Genomic DNA, 18,389 nt, shown 5'->3' with positions numbered 1-18,389 from the left:
CCTTCATCCTATTATTTTCAAAATTTGGAAATTTAGTTATCTATAATAACTTAGTCAACAAGTTATTTATCCAAAAAAAACTTAGTCAACAAGTTAAATTAATTACTACCATCAACATCTACGCTCTTTCAATGTGCTTTCTCAAATCTTATAAACTTCCACGAAGTGAATTGTGGTTGTGGTTGAGTCATATGAAAATAATTAATTGCTAATTTTTTATTAGAAAATTAGTTGTTAATTATTTAAGATGATTGAATTATTACATTCTCAAGATTTAATTATCTTTGGATGCTTAGGAATTTGAAAGAAAACTATGTAATCTCATTGGTTTCCTTCTTTGGTTAAAGGGTTTGTTCAATTTTAAGACTATATACATACAAATTATAAAGGTATTTCCGTTGAGAATATTGACTTAATTATTAAAAAAAAATTCAATAAGAGATTTGTTTGAAATTTTTTTAAAAAATTGATTATATATTATTTGATAGATAAAAAGATTTAAAAGATAAAAAATTATAAGAATAAAGAGATTTTTGATGAGCAAGTTCGAGGTATTATATAAGTGGGATTCTAAATAGGATTAGAAATGAGAAAAAAAAGTGTAAACAAAGTTAAAGGGATTTTATGGAATAAACACTTTATGGGGCTAAGAGATAATACTCATGAGTGTGATATTTAATTGATTATATTTTATAGGACTAGAGGAGAATAATAAGAAGACTAATGAATGCGCATGTCTGATTGATTACATTTCATAAGACTAGAGTAGAATAAAAAGGTTTATAGGTGTGTGTGTGAATGTTTATTATTTGGGTTGAGAATTCATAAGATTAAAGGAAAATGAGAAAGTTTATAGGTATTGATTGTGAGTGTTGGTTGATTTAATTATATATTTGTAAGGCTCTATATCTAATAAACATTAAATTATTATCTTTTATATGGATGATGATTTATGGTTTGAGCATACTTATGCTTGCTTGAATAATTTATTAATTGATTGTGTTTTTATGCCTAACAATTTGATCTTATGAATAAAATTTTTTAATTTTTTTTAATTTTGTTTGGGTCCAGATTTTTTAATCTCTTTTGTGTTTCAATTGGTTTACAAAACTTTGAAAAGAAAAAGAAATTTGGAATTGCAAGGAATTTTCCTAAAGAATTAAAAAGTTGCCAATTTTATAAGACATTCCTATAGATCACTCCAATTGGCTTCAAGGAAGTTTGGAATTCAAAATTTAGATATTCTTTTCATTCAATGATGTTGTCTTAAATTACGTTAAAAGTCAAGAATTCTCATAATTTATCCTTAAAATTTTCAGTTTTTTTGTCTTATTCCTTTAACCTGATGTCCAATCCATCTCAACCAACAAGAAACTTGCAATTTTTTTTTCAATTCCTTTCAATTTAGAAGTACTCTTTGGGTTGAAGCTGAGAACTTATGTACATATTTGAGGATTGAACAAAAAACAAAAATCTCGTTTCTCTCTTAATCTCTCTTATTAAGTATGTATGCTTTATTTAATTTTATATTAATTTGTTAATTTATTAGTTTAATATTGATTTTTGTTTCAAACTAACTGGTTGAGCAATGTTATATCCGAATATATTTTCTCATTTCTTAATTAAAAAGTTAAATACAATGAAAATAAGATATTAACTTAGTACTTATGATTTAATCTTTCATAAATTTTAAGTATATTATTTATTGCTTGCTAAAAAAATAAATTTATTGCCATACTTTTGTGTTTTTAATTGACTTAGACTACAGCAACTTCGTAGATTATTAGTATTGTGAAGTAACAATCACGAAAAAGACTAAAATATTTTTGTGATGAGAAGACTACGTTTAAAGCAAAAGATTAAGTCTTACTCATTATTTGTGTGTTTGATTTAATTTTATGTTGGATTTGTTTAATTATTTTTTTGGTTCATTTGTTAATTTATTTGTTTGACTTAATTCAATAAATTTTTATACCAAAATACTATTTAATTATAATTGTAATTTTTCATATCAGAACCTAAATTCCTAGTCAATTAGTTTTTTCTTTTTTCTTTTTATTGATAATTGGTATTTACAATTCCATTAGATTTAAATATAAAACTAAATTTAATTTAATTATATCTTTTATAGCAACTGTATTTTTATTTTTATTTTTTTGGGACTTATTCCAAACTTATAAAATCAAAAGCATTAAAAAAAAAAAAGGAAGATTGGAGAGTTTCTATATAGCATATCTTATGCAAAGTTCATAATTGAAAAAAAAAAAAAGGCAAAATGGGTTCTTTTGATATTGCTAATTTTTTCCCTTTGAATGACATGACTAAGACAAAATATTATGAATTTGGTATAATAAAAGAATTTTCTCAGATTCTAAGAAAATTCTCTAATTCTTTTTCTATCGTTTTAATAGGTTCAAGGACTTTGAAAAACAAGTAATTTTTAAATCTTCAAGATTTTAGTTCTACCATGTCAATTGGTTCAAGGACTTTGAAAACAAAAATACTTTCTAAATTCTCAAGTTTTTCTTTCATCCTATTCTTTTCAAAAATTAAAAATTTAGTTATATATAATAACTTAGTCAACAAGTTAAATTAATTACTACCATCAACATCTACACTCTTTCAATGTGCTTTCTCAAGTTTTATATATAAACTTCCACAAAATGATTTGTGGTTGTGGTTGAGATACATGAAAATAATTAATTGCTAATTTTTCATTAGAAAATTAATTGTTAATTATTTAAGATGATTGAATTATTATACATTCTCATGATTTAATTATTTTAGGATGTTTAAGAATTTTTTAGAAAAGTGTGTAATGTCAATTAGTTCAAAGACTTTGAAAAAAAGACAATTTTTAAATCCTCAAGGTTTTATTTCTGCGATGTCAATTGGTTCAAAGACTTTGAAAACAAAAGCAATTTTCAAATTCTCAAGTTTTTCCTTCATCCTATTCTTTTCAAAAATTGGAAATTTAATTATTTATAATAACTTAGTCAACAAGTTAAATTAATTACTACCATCAACATCTATACTCTTTCAATGTGTTTTCTCAAGTCTTATAAATAAACCTCCACAAAATAATTTGTGGCTGTAGCTAAGATACATGAAAATAGTTAATTACTAATTTTTTATTAAAAAATTAATTATTAATTATTTAAGATGATTGAATTATTATACATTCTTATGATTTAATTATTTTAAGATGTTTAGGAATTTTTGACCGGATAAAAAAAATGTAAAAGAGTTGAAGGAGTTTTACCGAATAAATAATTCATGAGGCTATGGGAGAATACTCATGGTTGTGCATATTTAATTGATTATGTTTCATAAGACTAGGGGAGAATAATAGGAGTACTAATGGATGCACATGTTTGAATGATTACATTTCATAAGACTAGAGTAGAATAAAAAGATCTATAGGTGTGTGTGAATGTTTATTATTTGGGTTGAGAATTCATAAGATTAAAGGAGAATAAGAAAACCTATAGGTATTGATTATGAGTATTGGTTGATTTAATTATATATTTATAAATCTCTACATCTAATAGATCGTTTTTTTTATTTATGGATATGGACAAGTTTTTCTTTAGTCTATGGATGTATGTGGACAAGTTAAGTGTCAAATCACATTAAATTATTATAGTTTATATGAATGATGATTTATGGTTTGAGCATACTTATGCTTGCTTGAATAATTTATTAATTGATTGTGTTTTTATGCCTAACAATTTGATCTTATGAATAAAATTTTTGATTTTTTAAAATTTCGTTTGAGCCTTGATTTTTTAGTCTCTTTGCGTTTCAATTGGTTTACAAAACTTTGAAAAGAAAAAGAAATTTGGAATTACGAGGAGTTTTCCTAAAGAATTAAAAAATTGTCAATTTTATAAGACATTTCTTTAGATCACTCCAATTGGCTTCAAGGAAGTTTGGAATTCAAAATTTAGATTTTTTTTCTTCAATGATGTTGTCTTAAATTATGTTAAAAGTCAATAATTCTCATAATTTATCCTCAAAATTTCCAGTTTTTTGTCTTATTCCTTCTGCATGATGTCCAATCCATCTCAACCAACAAGAAACTTACAATTTTTTGTTTTTAATTCGTTTCAATTTATTGACTTAATTCAATAAATTTTTATACCAAAATACTATTTAATTATAATTGTAATTTTTCATATCAGAACCTATATTCCTAGTCAATTAGTTTTTTTTTTATTGATAATTGGTATTTACAATTTCATTAGATTTAAATATAAAACTAAATTTAATTTAATTATATCTTTTATAGCAACTGTATTTTTAATTTTTTTTTTTGGGACTTATTCCAAACTTATAAAATCAAAAGCATTAAAAAAAAAAAAAGGAAGATTGGAGAGTTTCTACATAGCATATCTTATGCAAAGTTCATAATTGAAAAAAAAAAAAAGGCAAAATGGGTTCTTTTGATATTGCTAATTTTTTCCCTTCGAATGACATGACTAAGACAAAATATTATGAATTTGGTATAATAAAAGAATTTTCTCGAATTCTAAGAAAATTCTCTAATTCTTTTTCTATCGTTTCAATAGGTTTAAGGACTTTGAAAAATGAGCAATTTTTAAATCTTCAAGGTTTTAGTTCTACCGTGTCAATTGGTTCAAGGACTTTGAAAACAAAAATACTTTCTAAATTCTCAAGTTTTTCTTTCATCCTATCTTTTTCAAAATCTGAAAATTTAGTTATATATAATAACTTAGTCAACAAGTTAAATTAATTACTACCATCAATATCTACGCTCTTTCAATGTGCTTTCTCAAGTTTTATATATAAACTTCCACAAAATGATTTTGTGGTTGTAGTTGAGATACATGAAAATAATTAATTGCTAATTTTTCATTAGAAAATTAATTGTTAATTATTTAAGATGATTGAATTATTATACATTCTCAGGATTTAATTATTTTAGGATGTTTAGGAATTTTTTAGAAAACTATTAATCTCATTGGTTTCTTATTTTTTTTTGGTTAAAAGGTTTGTTCAATTTTAAGACTATATACATACAAATTATAAGGGTATTTGTATTGAGAATATTGATTTAAACATTAAAAAAATTTAATAAGAGATTTGTTTGAGAATTTTTTGAGATTAACTTTATGTTATTTGAAAGAAAAAAATTGTAAGACAAAAATTTTAAGGGTAAAGGAATTTTTTGTGATCAAGTTAGAAGTATATTTTAAGTATATTATTTATTGCTTGCTAAAAAGGGAAATTTATTGCTATATTTTTGTGTTTTTAATTAACTTAGACTGAAGCAACTTATAAGATTATTAGTATTGTGAAGTAACAATTAGGAAAAAGACAAACATTTATATGATGACAAGACTAAGTTTAAAGCAAAAGACTAAGTCTTATTTATTTTTTGTGAGTTTAATTTAATTTGATGTTGAATTTGTTTAATTATCTATTGGTTCATCTGTTAATTTATTTGTTTGATTTAATTCAATAATTTTTTTATACGAATATAATATTTAATTATAATTATAATTTTTTTTTGTATTTATAACTTTATAATAAAATTAATAATCAGATAAGGATATATAATACAATGTGATGTAGTAGTCTATAAATATGGTGTATGGAAATATGAAACTCCACAACCTTTCCTTCATTTTTGTAGACAGAAAACATGAGCCCTCTTCGTATCCTAATTTCACTCTTTTTGCCTACTTTCTTTCTCTTCTCATGCTCCTTCATACCTGTTGTGCTATCTAAAACAAGTATCCAAAGCCAACGCCTTGATGACCAAAGATCTGCTCTGGTTCAGTTGCAGCAACATCTTTACTTTTCTCCTAATTTTACTTTTTCTTCCAAACTTGAGCTTTGGGATCTCAAAACAGATTATTGCTCTTGGAAAGGAGTCACGTGTGATGGTCTTGGTTATGTTATTGGCCTCGATCTTAATTCCAAAAACCTTTCAGGAAATTTTCATTCTATTTTTGATCTTCATCATCTTCAACGCCTTAATTTTGCTGGAAACAATTTTAATACCACTCTGTTTCCCTATGAGTTTGAAGGACTCCCAAATTTGACTCATTTGAATCTCTCAGCCTCATGTTTTCACGGTCAAATTCCAATAGCAATTTCACACTTAACAAGGTTAGTGTCTCTTGATCTATCTAATCAAGATTATTGCTATTGGAGAAATTATCAAATTGTTGATTCACATGATGATGATTATTATCCTATTCTAAAGCTAGAGAAACCAACTTTCAACTCATTAGTCAAGAATTTGATGTTTCTCGAAGAGCTCTATTTGGATAGTGTGAACATTTCAACTCAAAGTACAAAATGGTGTGAAATCATATCGTCAACACTTCCAAATTTACATGTGTTAAGCATGTCATCTTGTGGTTTGACAGGTCCACTTTGTTCTTCTTTCTCCACACTCCATTTTCTTTCCAAACTTAACCTTGACGATAACCTAATCTCTTATTTGCCTCTCAATTTCTTGGAAATTTCCTCTCGGTTGGTTTCTCTCAGTCTAAGGTATTGCAATTTGAGTGGGCATTTTCCAACTGAAGTTTTCTTACTGCCCAAAATGCAAAGCATTGATATTTCAGAAAATCACAATCTCATGGGTCAGTTGCCAGAATTTTCGATTAACAACAATTTGCAGACACTATTCCGGACAAATTTCAGCGGAGGATTACCAAAATCAATTGGTAATCTTAGGTTATTGACAAAATTAGATCTTGGTGATTGTTATTTCTCTGGATCCATCCCATCATCAGTTGCAAATCTTACAAATCTTGTGGAACTGGATCTATCATTTAATAATTTCAGTGGTTTAATCCCTCCATTTCATAGATCTGGAGTTCCAAATCTTGCAATTCTCAATTTGGGCTATAATCATTTAAGGGGATCCATTCCTAACTCAATCCTTCAACTCCCACGGCTTGAATCACTTTATATTGGCTATAACAACTTTGGTTCTATGAAGCTTGACATGTTCTTTCAACTCAAGAACTTACGGTCTCTCGATCTATCCAATATGAGCTTGTTAATTGGGAGCGACAACAAAAGCCTTATATTTCCCCAATTGGAGGAGTTATACCTAGTGTCGTGCAACCTTACTGGATTTCCAGAATTCATCAAAACACAAGGCAAGTTGGCTTATCTAGATCTTTCTAACAACCAATTAGCAAACTCCTCCTTTTCAATTGAAAGCAACAACAAAAGCTTTACTATTCCCCAATTAGATTATCTTAGCCTACGATCTTGCAACCTTACAGAATTTCCTGAATTCATCAAAACACAAGACAAGTTGACTACCCTATATCTTTCTAACAACCAAATCCATGGTTTTGTGCCTAATTGGTTGTGGAAGACCACTCTGCTAGATTTAGACCTTTCTTTCAATGCCATTAATTTTTCTAAAGAGCTTCCTTTCGGTGATGCAAACTCCTCCTTTTCAATTGAAAGCAACAACAAAAACTTTACTTTTCCCCAATTATATTATCTTAGCCTACGATCTTGCAACCTTACAGAATTTCCTGAATTCATCAAAACACAAGACAAGTTGACTACCCTATATCTTTCTAACAACCAAATCCATGGTTTTGTGCCTAATTGGTTGTGGAAGACCACTCTTCTAGATTTAGACCTTTCTTTCAATGCCATTGATTTCCCAAAACAATTTCCCTTTGGTGATGCAAACTCTTCGTTTCCAATGCTGTGGGCGTTGATTTTAAGATCCTGTAATATAAGTACATTTCCAGAGTTTTTAAAGAGTCAAGAGAACTTAGAATCTCTTGACCTTTCAAACAACAAAATAAGTGGTGCAGTACCAACCTGGTTGTGGAAGAAAAGTTTGGGTTATTTGTCTCTTTCTAACAATCATCTCTCATCCTTGGACCAATTTTTGCCCAATCAGTCTCTAACTTCTTCACAAGGCTCTTTCCTCAGACCTATTTGCAAGTTGAGTCAACTTTATCTGTTCAATGCATCTTATAACAATTTGAGTGGCACAATTCCAAGTTGCTTAGGCAATATCAGTACTCTCTATTTGTTGGACCTTCAAGGAAATCACTTTAGCGGAATCTTACCAAATTTTGCAGAAGCAACCCAACTATGGACACTCAAAGTTAGTGAGAATAGATTGGAAGGGAAGTTGCCGAAGTCACTAGCCAAATGCACCCAACTCGAAGTTTTGGATGTGGGAAACAACATGATGTATGATACATTCCCTTTTTGGTTGGAAAAATTGCCTGCACTGAAGGTTCTGATACTGCAAGGGAATAGATTTTATGGTCAAATTAAACATTCGAAACATGAAAATGGCTTTCTGGCGTTGGATGTACTTGACATTGCGTCTAATGAATTTTCTGGTGAACTATCCATTGATTTCCTTCAAGCTACTCAATTAAGATCACTCAAAATCAGTGGGAATAAATTGGAAGGGAAGTTGCCAAGATCATTAGCCAATTGCACAAAACTTGAGGTTTTAGACCTTGGAAACAATATGGTTCGTGATACATTTCCGGTTTGGTTGGAGAAGTTGCCTGCCTTGAAGGTTCTCATTCTACGGGCAAATAGATTTTATGGTACAATTCAGAATTTCGAAATGAAAGGTGGTTTTCCAATGCTACGGATATTGGACATTGCTTCCAACAGTTTTTCAGGTGACTTATCCATAGAATTTTTGCAATGTTTGAGGGCAATGACTTTGATGACTGACGGCAACAAAGCAAAACTAGATTATATTGGAGAGCCGTACTATCAAGACTCTGTGACAATTGTTAATAAAGGGATTGTAATTTTTTACAAGAAAATCTTAACCATTTTTACTTGTCTTGACCTTTCCAACAACAGTTTCCGTGGGAGAATACCAGAAGAAATACAATTTCTCAAATCACTCATAGTGCTAAACTTATCCCAAAATAGCTTCTCTGGCCAAATTCCATTAGCACTTGAGAACCTAAAAGAGCTTGAGTCTTTGGATCTCTCACAGAACAAACTTTCCGGGAGGATTCCACCTCAACTTACAAGTCCAACTTTCCTGGAAGCACTAAATCTGTCTTACAACCAACTTGAAGGGAGCATACCTCAAAGCAACCAATTCATTACATTTTCAAATGATTCTTACAAAGGGAACTCAAGATTATGTGGGCCACCTTTGTCAACGAAATGCAATGTAGATTTTGGTCCAGTGTCCCCTACTAGGGAAGGTGTAGATTCAGGGTTTGATGGTATACCTGTCTGGAAAATTGGATTGATCGGTTATGGTAGCGGATTGGTCATTGGGTTATGTATTGGTTATACAGTGCTGAATGAATTGGGAAACAAATGGCTTGACAAATTTGAAAGGAATGGGAAAAGGAACCGGAGAAGGATCAAATTTAATGTTTCAAAATAACAGGTAAGCATTTCCTTTACAAACTTGGCGAATCTTTTTAAATTGAAAAGATAGCTTGCTGCAAATTATTATATTTTAAAAATTTTATATCCTCATTTTTCTCTCCAGACAAAGTTCACTATAATATAATATTTGTTCTTGTAGTAGTCATATTTATTGTCAATGAGTATGTTATAATTTCGTGTTACAATGTCGCAGTACAGGAGGAACCTGAAACAACATAATCTTGAAAGACCAAGCTCAAGCAAAGGTCCTCTGTTGTTTAATTAGTAGCATACATGTTGATTCAATGCACCAAAAAGATGAAAACAGAATGAGATTGTATGAGACTAAGACCTTGATCTTGATAGATATGGAGATGGAGTGAGATATGATTGTAAAACCTTCTCAAGATTTCTAGTCCTCTTTGAGCCAAAGCATTTTGCCCTTTTTGTCTGACATGGCTTATTTCGGATCAGAAATCCAGGTTTGCATCTCTATTTCCCATGATAGGTTTGTCCCAAACCTTTTATAGCTCGTAATAATTTCCTTTAGTATTTTCTTCATGTTAATACAATCTCATCCTTTTTCTCTTTACTTCTGCACTCTCACTCACACACAGACAAAGAAAAACGTTGTGTTGTAAGCTCTAGTGTTATACAGTTGCCAATCTTGAGAAGAGTGAGGGCAGTACAAAGCAACTTTTAACAACCTAAAGGGTATGAATGGATCAAAATTATTTGTGATGGCCTAAATTTGAAATAATAACATTCTTAAATATTTATGTGGTCTAGATTAATTTATTAAATTTAGCATTTAAGAAAATGATAAAAGCTTCTTATGAAATGAAAAACTTGATTCCTTCTAGCAAAATCGAGTAACTTCATCCTTATAATTTTCAGGCCAACGGTTTGAGAAGATACCAGGGCCTACAGCCTGTAGTTTGTTACATATTCCATGGGAAAGAAAACATGAATCGCCAGAAAACAGTTATAAAAGACCAAGTTTGAGCAAAGATCCTTTGTTGTTTTATTAGTAGCATACATGCTGTATCAATACACCGAAAAAGTAGAAGATAGAATGAGATTGTTTGAGACCAAGTCCTTGATCATGATGGAGATGGAGATGGAGTGAGATATGATTATAAAATCCATTTCAAGGTATCTGGTCTATTTGTCATTCTTTGAAGACAAAGCATTTTGCCCTTGTTGTCTGACATGGCTAATTTTGTATAAAAATCCAGGTATGCATCTCTATTTCCCATGATAGGTTTTTCCTAAACCTTTTATTACGATTGGAAGCTAATATCATTTTGAATGTATTGTGTTCTTTTAGGCAGTACTGGAAGTGCTTCTTCATACAGGAATTTATCCTGAAGCTGTAAATAGTATTGTATATGACGGATTCTTTCAAGAAATTATAGATATTTGGAGACATATGAAGAACATGCTTAGCCACAATTCATGTTTCAGAATAGCAGGTAAGCATTTCCTGTAGAAACTTGGGAAATCTTTTTAAATTGAAAGCTTGTTGTTGCAAATTATGATATTCTTTAAATTTCCTAACATCTTTTTTTCTCGCTTGACAATATTTACTATTATATAGTATTTGTTCTTGTAATAGTGATATTCATTATCAATGAGTCTGTTAAAATTTCCTTTTACAATGTCGCAGTGCAGGACGAACCTGAAGGGATTGAAATTTTTTATGAGAAAATCTAAACCATTTTTAATGGTATTGACCTTTCCAACAACAGTTTCCATGGGAGAATACCAGAAGAAATACAATTTCTCAAATCACTCAAAGTGCTTAACTTATCCTAAAATAGCTCTTTAGCCACTTTCCATTAGCACTTGAGAAACTAAAAGACCTTGAGTCTTTGGACCTCTCACAGAACAAACTTTCTGGGAAGATTCCTCCTCAACTTGCGAGTCTAACTTTCCTGGAAGCACTAAACCTGTCTTACGACCAACTTGAAGGGAGCTTACCACAAAGCAACCAATTCAATACATTTTCAAATGATTCTTACAAGGGGAATCCAAGATTATGTGGGCTGCATTTGTCGAGGAAATGTGATGAAGTTGGTGTTCCAGTGCCCCTTCCAAAGAAAGATGTAGATTCATGGGTAGATGGCATATCTGTTTGGAAAATTGCATTGATCGGTTATGGTAGTGGATTGGTTATTGGTTTATGTATGGGATATACGGTGTTGAATGAGTTCGGAAACATATGACTGGACAAATTCAAAAGGAAAGGGCAAAGGAACAAGAGAAGCATCAAAATTCATGTTTCAAAATAGCTGGTAAGCATTCCTTTTAGAAACTTGGGAAATCTTTTTAAATTGAAAAGATAGTTGCTGCAAATTATTATATTCTTTAAATTTTGTAACCTCATTTTTTTCTCTCTTGACAAAGCTCAGTGTCATATAATATTTGTTCTTGTAGCAGTGATATTCATTATCAACGAGTCTGTTATAATTTCTTGTTATAATGTTGTAGTGCAGGAGAAACCAGAAACAAGATATGGTATGTAAGGAAAGGAGACAGGCATAACAACAAATAATCTTAAAAGACCAACATTGAGCAAAGATCCTTTGTTGTTAAATTAGTAGCATACATGCTGTATCAATGCACCAAAAAAGACGAAGACCAAATGAGATTGTTTGAGACTAAGTCCTTGATCATGATGGAGATGGAGATGGAGTGAGAATCCGGTCTATTTATCATTCTTTGAAGCCAAATCATTTTGCCATTCTTGTCTGGCATGGCTTATTTTGTATGAAAAAATCCAGGTATGAATCTCTATTTCCCATGATAGGTTTTTCCCAAACCTTTTATAGCTCATAATAATTTCCTTTAACATTTTCTTCATTTGAGTACAACCTCATTCCTTGTTTCTCCACTTCTACATTCGCACATAGACAAAGAAAAATGTTTTGTTGTAACCTCTAGTGTTATATTAAGCTGATGTCAATGTAGAGTAGACCTTGACTAAGAAAAAATAAATAACGGCAGTCCAAAGCAACTTTTGACAACGTAAAGGTATGAATGGATCAAAATTTTTTGTGATGGTCTAAATTTGAAAGAATAACATTCTTAAATTGTTATGTGGACTTGATTAATTCATTAATTTTAGCTTTTAAGAAAATGATAAAAGCTTCTTATGAATTAAGTTTTTGCAAATGAAAAACTTGATTGTTTCTAGCGAAATGGAGTAACTTTATTCTTATAATTTTCAGGCCAATGGTTTGAGAAGATACAAGGGCCTGCAGGTTGCTGTTTGTTACCTATTCCATGGAAAAGAAAGCATGGATTGCCAGGATACAGTTATACATTCTTTGTAAAGGCTTATTCTACTTATCTGTAACTTATGAGTTATTAAATTGCTGCTTCAGCTGCATCTTATGTGCGGTGACAGGTAAATGACCTTTTCCCCCCAACTTCAAGTCCTTGCATGAGAGGACATAGACTGCGTTGTGTAAAATGACTCGAAGTATGATAAAAATTTGTTGCAGGTGTCCAAAACCAAAGGTGGTCGCTTACTATGGAGCATCAACATAGATTGTGTAAGGAGCGACGAAAGGTCCTTTGTTGCTTGTGATGATGCACTTACATAAATTCACTTCCATATCATCAATAACAATATATAACTGTTCCCAAACACAGATTTGGTGGACAGCTATTGATTGTCTTAAAAAACAATTTGAGGGCAGATGTGGGGATAGTACATGTTTAAAGAGGACACAATAGGCAAAAGCAGAAACATAGGTAATTCAACGCGTTGCTTTGGTTCTATGAAAAAAACAGTGCAATAAAAACTGAAAAGGAGGAGGCATGCGTGTCACCTGTTTAATAAAAACTTGAAACATTTGCTAAGAGGATAACAAATTGATCAGGCGTCGAATACAAAATCAAGGTCTGCAAACTAGGGTGTGAATCATCTTCAGCAGAAGCTCAGGGCTTGAAATAGGGTGTCTCGCTCCTGCAACTAAATGAGATTATATTCCCTCTCGCTTTCTCATTTCATTCAGGTTGAGGAGAAGATGATTTAGTGAACGTAATTTGGTGAAGGGTTAGGGTTTAGTAAATAATTTGAGAAAGAAGTGATTTGGGGTTTTTTTTATTCTTCCAATAATTTGAACGATTAAGGTTTTTTTTTTTCCCCTTTTTGCTTCATATGACTACTATTCAAAGTCAACCTACTTGATTGCAAAGTAATACCCAATTTTTGCAGTGCAATTTTGTTTTAACTTTTTAATTAATGTCTGATTTGTTGATTTGGTGGTATAACATGGGTTTTGAGACGCCAGCTCCATTGGTTGAGAAGACAAATGCAGTAGTGGAGACATCTGTTGGCAAGTCAATCATTGAACATCGTAGGGGTTTTAATTACATCTCTTCTATAATTGCTGGTTTGTATTTTGAATTCATTTCATGGCTTGAAGCCATATGTTTCAATGTTGTGAGCGCCCTAACTCATTAGGATCACATGATTAGTAAAATACAAAATGGGAGAGAAAATGTATAACTGATTGTAGTTTGTAGGATCAAAATAATGGAGCAAAGTAATCCGATGAAAGGCATGGTGGATTCTTTCAATGTTTCGGTGGCTGCAGGCATAGTCATGCACCGTGCTGTTTGTGACAGAATAACTCTCCTGGTAATGTTTTCTGCCTAAATTCATGGATATTTTAGTCATGTACTGATTCTGATTGTTCCATCTTATTCTGAATGTATGACAAGGTGCCAGTATTTATTGCTGAAATCGCACCAAAGAAACTATAAACCGGGTAACATGTGTCTGTCAAGTAGCAGCAGTCATTATCATCATCACAATTTCCTGAAGTTGTGAATTTAATTTTCTGAACAGTCGTTAGTTGTCTGAATGTACAATATAAATGCATAAAGAAGATAGATAACAATGAAACATGCACATAGTTTTATCTGATTATTTCTCATATTATTCCACAGCTTATGATCTGCAGTGGGGTATCTGTTGCCTTCATAATAGGGCAGTTCTAACTTGGAGGGCTTTAGCATTAACAGGTAAAAAGTTTCTTATCCATTTATTCAAAGCACAAGGATTCACAACATTCTTCTGCAAAACCATGTGTACTGTGTGTGTGAGTGTGTTTCTAAAGCTAGATAAGACAAGCTGGGACTCACAAGTGGAGTGATTGCAGGACTTATTTCTTGTTGAATTCTAGTCTTTGGACTCTTTATCATTCCAGAGTCTTCCAGATGGCTGGTATGAAATAGCAGTGAAAAGATAATGGAATCCTTTTTTTACCTTGAGTTATAGTAACATTAAATGGGAATTGGATAAAAATCTTAGATTTAATGCAGGCAAAGATAGGATGCGAAAAAGAATTTAAAGCAAAAGTGACTTGGCTGCTTAGGAAGCAGTAGGTATGGTCACCAAAATCAAGATGGTGACTTGGCTCTGTTGCTGAAAGCAAGCTGAGATCCATTTAGGAAGAATCAAATGATATGTAAGTAAGTGTATCACTAACTGCTTATTCACAAGGTTGATGGAATTACTGCAGTTGTTTTTGCAAGCACTTACCATTTGGCATTTTGGGCAGATATCATCAGAAGGCACCTACATCATGGACAGCGCCAACCACTGCATTCTTATTCTTGTGAGCTGCTTATTAGTAATGCACATTGTTAAAGTTGAAGATGATTTCCACGAAATGCAAGAACTGAAAGTTCGAGCAGAAGCTGCTGATGTTGCCAAATCGCAGGTATGATTTTCAAGATATATATATATATATATCTATATCAACACATGGTTCACCACCCATTTCCAAGATAAAACTAATTATGACTTGGGAGTATTGCATGTGTTCCTGATATCAGTTTCTGGTAACAGTTTCTCATGAAATTAGGACTCCCATGAATGGCATCCTTGGTATATTCCAGATCTCCCCTTAAGGTTTTCTCTGTAAAATATACCTGCGAGGACATTAACAGAATTTAATCCGCTAATGTTCTGCTGACTTTTTGAATGTTTGCAGGGATGATTGCTTTGCTTTTAGATATAAATTTAAGTTCAACACAAAAGGATTATGCTCAGACCGCTCAAGATTGTGGAAAGGTGCAGATAACATTGATAAATGAGGTGCTTGACCGAGCAAAAATTGAAGCAGCAAAGTTAGAGCTTGAATCTGTCCCCTTTGACCTTCGATCTATCCTAGATGATGTGCTCTCTTTATTTTCTGAAAAGTCTAGAAGCAAAGGTGGTAAGGTAAGCCCAGATAAGATTAATAAAACCTACTGCTTCATTTTCAGTATGTTTTTCTATGTTAGATAGTTCCTATAGGTTATAGACTAATGGGGACGACTATGATCAAAATAGAAAAATCCTTCTGGTTTATAATGCTTGAACTAACTTGGTGCCTTTGTTTTTCCCTTTTCTTTCTCTGTTTCGGTGGGTTGTTGATGTCAATAAATGGTTGTGTTCCTGATGCATTACAATGATTGAAATATGGTGTAATTCTTTGGGAAATGAAGCTGGCAGTCTTTGTTTCTGATAAAGTTCCTGAAAGAGTTGTAGGAGATCCAGGGAGATTCAGACAGATCATTACTAATCTTGTTGGGAACTCTGTTAAAGTAAGCTGGTTACCCAACCTTCACTCTTTTTGACATTAATTTAGATAGAATTAGGGGTGTAATTAAGAGTCTTATTTAAAGCACAAGCTCAAATTTAGTTTACTATTGAATTGTCTTTGGTTTGGACTGCATTTTTAGAGATTCAAACTTTAGTTCTGCATCTTGATTACCCTGTTACAGTTTGTAGATTCAATTTGTGATGTCGTTTATTTACTGCAGTATTGCTTGGTGGTTCTTGGTTTGGATCTTTCATTTGAATAGAATGTTTATGGTGATTATCTATATATATGAAGCATTGGTTAATGAGGTGAACTATTGATTATATGTGTGAGGTTCTTTGTTTCTGATTACATAATTTATATTCTGCTTAGATCTTTGGGCAACTGGCTTTTCTTTTCATATTATCAGTATTCTCGTGCTCCTAAATTACTCTTGCAGCGAAGCGCGGACTTGAAATCTAGTTCAAGTAAATCCTTTCAATAATTTATTCCCTAGGTCTTTAATAGATGTTCAAAATATGCACATTGATTTGATCTATGGGAAGAATAACTTTGAATTCTGATATAGCAACAAATGTATAATTCTTAAATCATTGCAAAAAGTCCAAATGTTTTTCCCGATAAATGCATAATTATGAAATGAGTGAAGCATGAAGATTCAAAATTAGAACCTAACATGATTCTCCTTTGATATTTCATACAGTCTGACCCCAAAATTATGGGATATGAGACTTAGTTTGTTGTTGTTTCCTCTCATATTTAACTGTATCTTGGTTGCAGGGACTGAGCTCCCTGTTATCTTGGTTGCAATCCTTTTATTTGATCAAACTACATTCAAGGTAAGGACCGGTCTGGAGTGCTCTATGAATATTGTGAATTAAACCTGAGCTTATGCATGAAGTTGACTAAATATGCAAAAAGTAATTCAAGATCACAATGGTTTATATACAGACAACATGCTTTCCTACTATATAACATATGCATGTATTCAAAATCATACGACAGGTAACAATGTTTTCAAAAACTTCAACCACGGTGCCGAGTGAACTTATAACACAAACTTTCAGGGGATTGGAAGCTAATATCATTTTGAATGTACCATGTTCATGTAGGAAGTACTGGAAGTGCGCTTTTTCATAAAGGAATTGATCTTTAAGTTTCAGAGAGTACTGTTTACAAGCGATTCATTCGAGAAATTATAGATTTGGGAGACTTATGATGAGCATGCTATTCTTCAATTCACTGGCCATTTGGGTTAGTCTGATCTCTAGTAGTGATTTCTCGAATAATGCTATAAACCAGGATGGTTATTTTACTAACTTCTTTTGTTAATGTAGAAAATTTTGAACTATTCCAACAAGTGAGAGTTCATCACTTTCATGGCTTCAAATCCCCACTCCTCGAGGGAATGATTTCAATGCTTTGTACAACACCCAATTCAGATTCCTTGAACTGCCTTGGATCCTGCAGCCTTTGGCTCTGAAGGTAACTTCCTAAGAGATGAAGACTTTACGAGAAAGTTGAATACAACTGATGCGGTTTTAAGGAAACATCAAAATGTTGATTTTCCTGAGAGACGCCAATTATGGACATTGCTTGGTTCATCATCTCCATGCAGGCAGAGCTATGAGAGTGATTCAATTGGACTTTGGAGTCAGCCAATTGAATGTTAATAAATGTACAGAAGAAGCAAATTAAGAAATTGAATTGAGGTTTTCCTTTCATTTTCACGTCCCTTTTTCCTTTTATTCATTCATTTTGTCTAAATCTGATTCCAACTGTCAAACCATTACGTAGAAAGCTTAACAATTGGATTTCACTAATTTTCTCGCTTCTCTTTTATTTTACTTTTTTTGTTTTAGTTTCCTGAAATTTTCAACCTTCTCCATCTTTTCCTCTGCAAATAAAACTCATTTCACCTAGATTCCAGTCCTCAAACATCTCCCAAGAATCAAAATGACAAAAACCCATCTTAACCCTCAATTCTTAATGCCTGAAACCCATAGTTCTCAAATTTGAGCAAAAAAAAAACCCCTAAAAATCAGAATGAATATAGCAAGGCACTTGCTTGCAGCAACAATAATTTCAAGCATGACCTCCAAAAAATACTTATAAAAAATGTTACGTATATGATTGCAGCAACAGTTATCTCAAAAAACTCATCACTGCATAATCTAAAATTTTCCCAACATCTGACAGGGAATGCATTTCCTTTAAAATGGCATACAGAGAAGTGAATCTTCCAACTACAACACTAAACAAATTAAGAAATAAAAATGTTCATGGCTGCAGGCGTTGAAGCAAAACATCAATGAATGAAACACATTTGGTTAGTTTATATTCGAATGAAAAGTAAAGTTGTAAACTAGGGTAATGACATAATACAGATATGTGTCACCA

At 31.7% G+C, this 18,389-nt stretch overlaps 1 protein-coding gene across 48 annotated transcripts; it reads left to right on the top strand.

The window, feature by feature from the left end:
- Positions 1 to 4,213: 4,213 nt before the first annotated feature.
- LOC111287160 (histidine kinase CRE1-like) lies at positions 4,214 to 17,812 on the top strand. 48 transcript variants are annotated; one of them, XM_089759085.1, is made up of 18 exons: positions 9,604 to 9,863; positions 10,279 to 10,619; positions 10,712 to 10,856; positions 11,051 to 11,678; positions 11,875 to 12,167; positions 12,615 to 12,793; positions 12,891 to 12,941; positions 13,042 to 14,035; positions 14,347 to 14,421; positions 14,559 to 14,623; positions 14,722 to 14,867; positions 14,961 to 15,122; positions 15,238 to 15,289; positions 15,396 to 15,625; positions 15,935 to 15,990; positions 16,693 to 16,828; positions 17,102 to 17,243; positions 17,327 to 17,812. In XM_089759085.1, the coding sequence occupies exons 12-17, from the start codon at positions 14,985 to 14,987 to the stop codon at positions 17,189 to 17,191; spliced, it is 702 nt and encodes a 233-aa protein (XP_089615211.1). In that variant the 5' UTR covers positions 9,604 to 9,863; positions 10,279 to 10,619; positions 10,712 to 10,856; positions 11,051 to 11,678; positions 11,875 to 12,167; positions 12,615 to 12,793; positions 12,891 to 12,941; positions 13,042 to 14,035; positions 14,347 to 14,421; positions 14,559 to 14,623; positions 14,722 to 14,867; positions 14,961 to 14,984; the 3' UTR covers positions 17,192 to 17,243; positions 17,327 to 17,812. The 48 variants fall into 48 exon arrangements, with proteins under 48 accessions (XP_089615203.1, XP_089615199.1, XP_089615202.1 ...); XM_089759084.1 differs by having other exon boundaries at positions 14,722 to 14,871; XM_089759089.1 differs by having other exon boundaries at positions 9,609 to 9,863; positions 14,722 to 14,871; positions 15,892 to 15,990; positions 16,770 to 16,828; positions 17,106 to 17,243.
- The last annotated feature ends 577 nt before the right edge of the window (positions 17,813 to 18,389 follow it).

The sequence above is a fragment of the Durio zibethinus genome, chromosome 4, assembly GCF_047325235.1.
Source record: "Durio zibethinus cultivar Kanyao isolate XHJ-2024 chromosome 4, ASM4732523v1, whole genome shotgun sequence".
NCBI classification, from domain to species: domain Eukaryota; kingdom Viridiplantae; phylum Streptophyta; class Magnoliopsida; order Malvales; family Malvaceae; genus Durio; species Durio zibethinus.
This window is presented reverse-complemented; position numbering and strand designations above follow the sequence as displayed.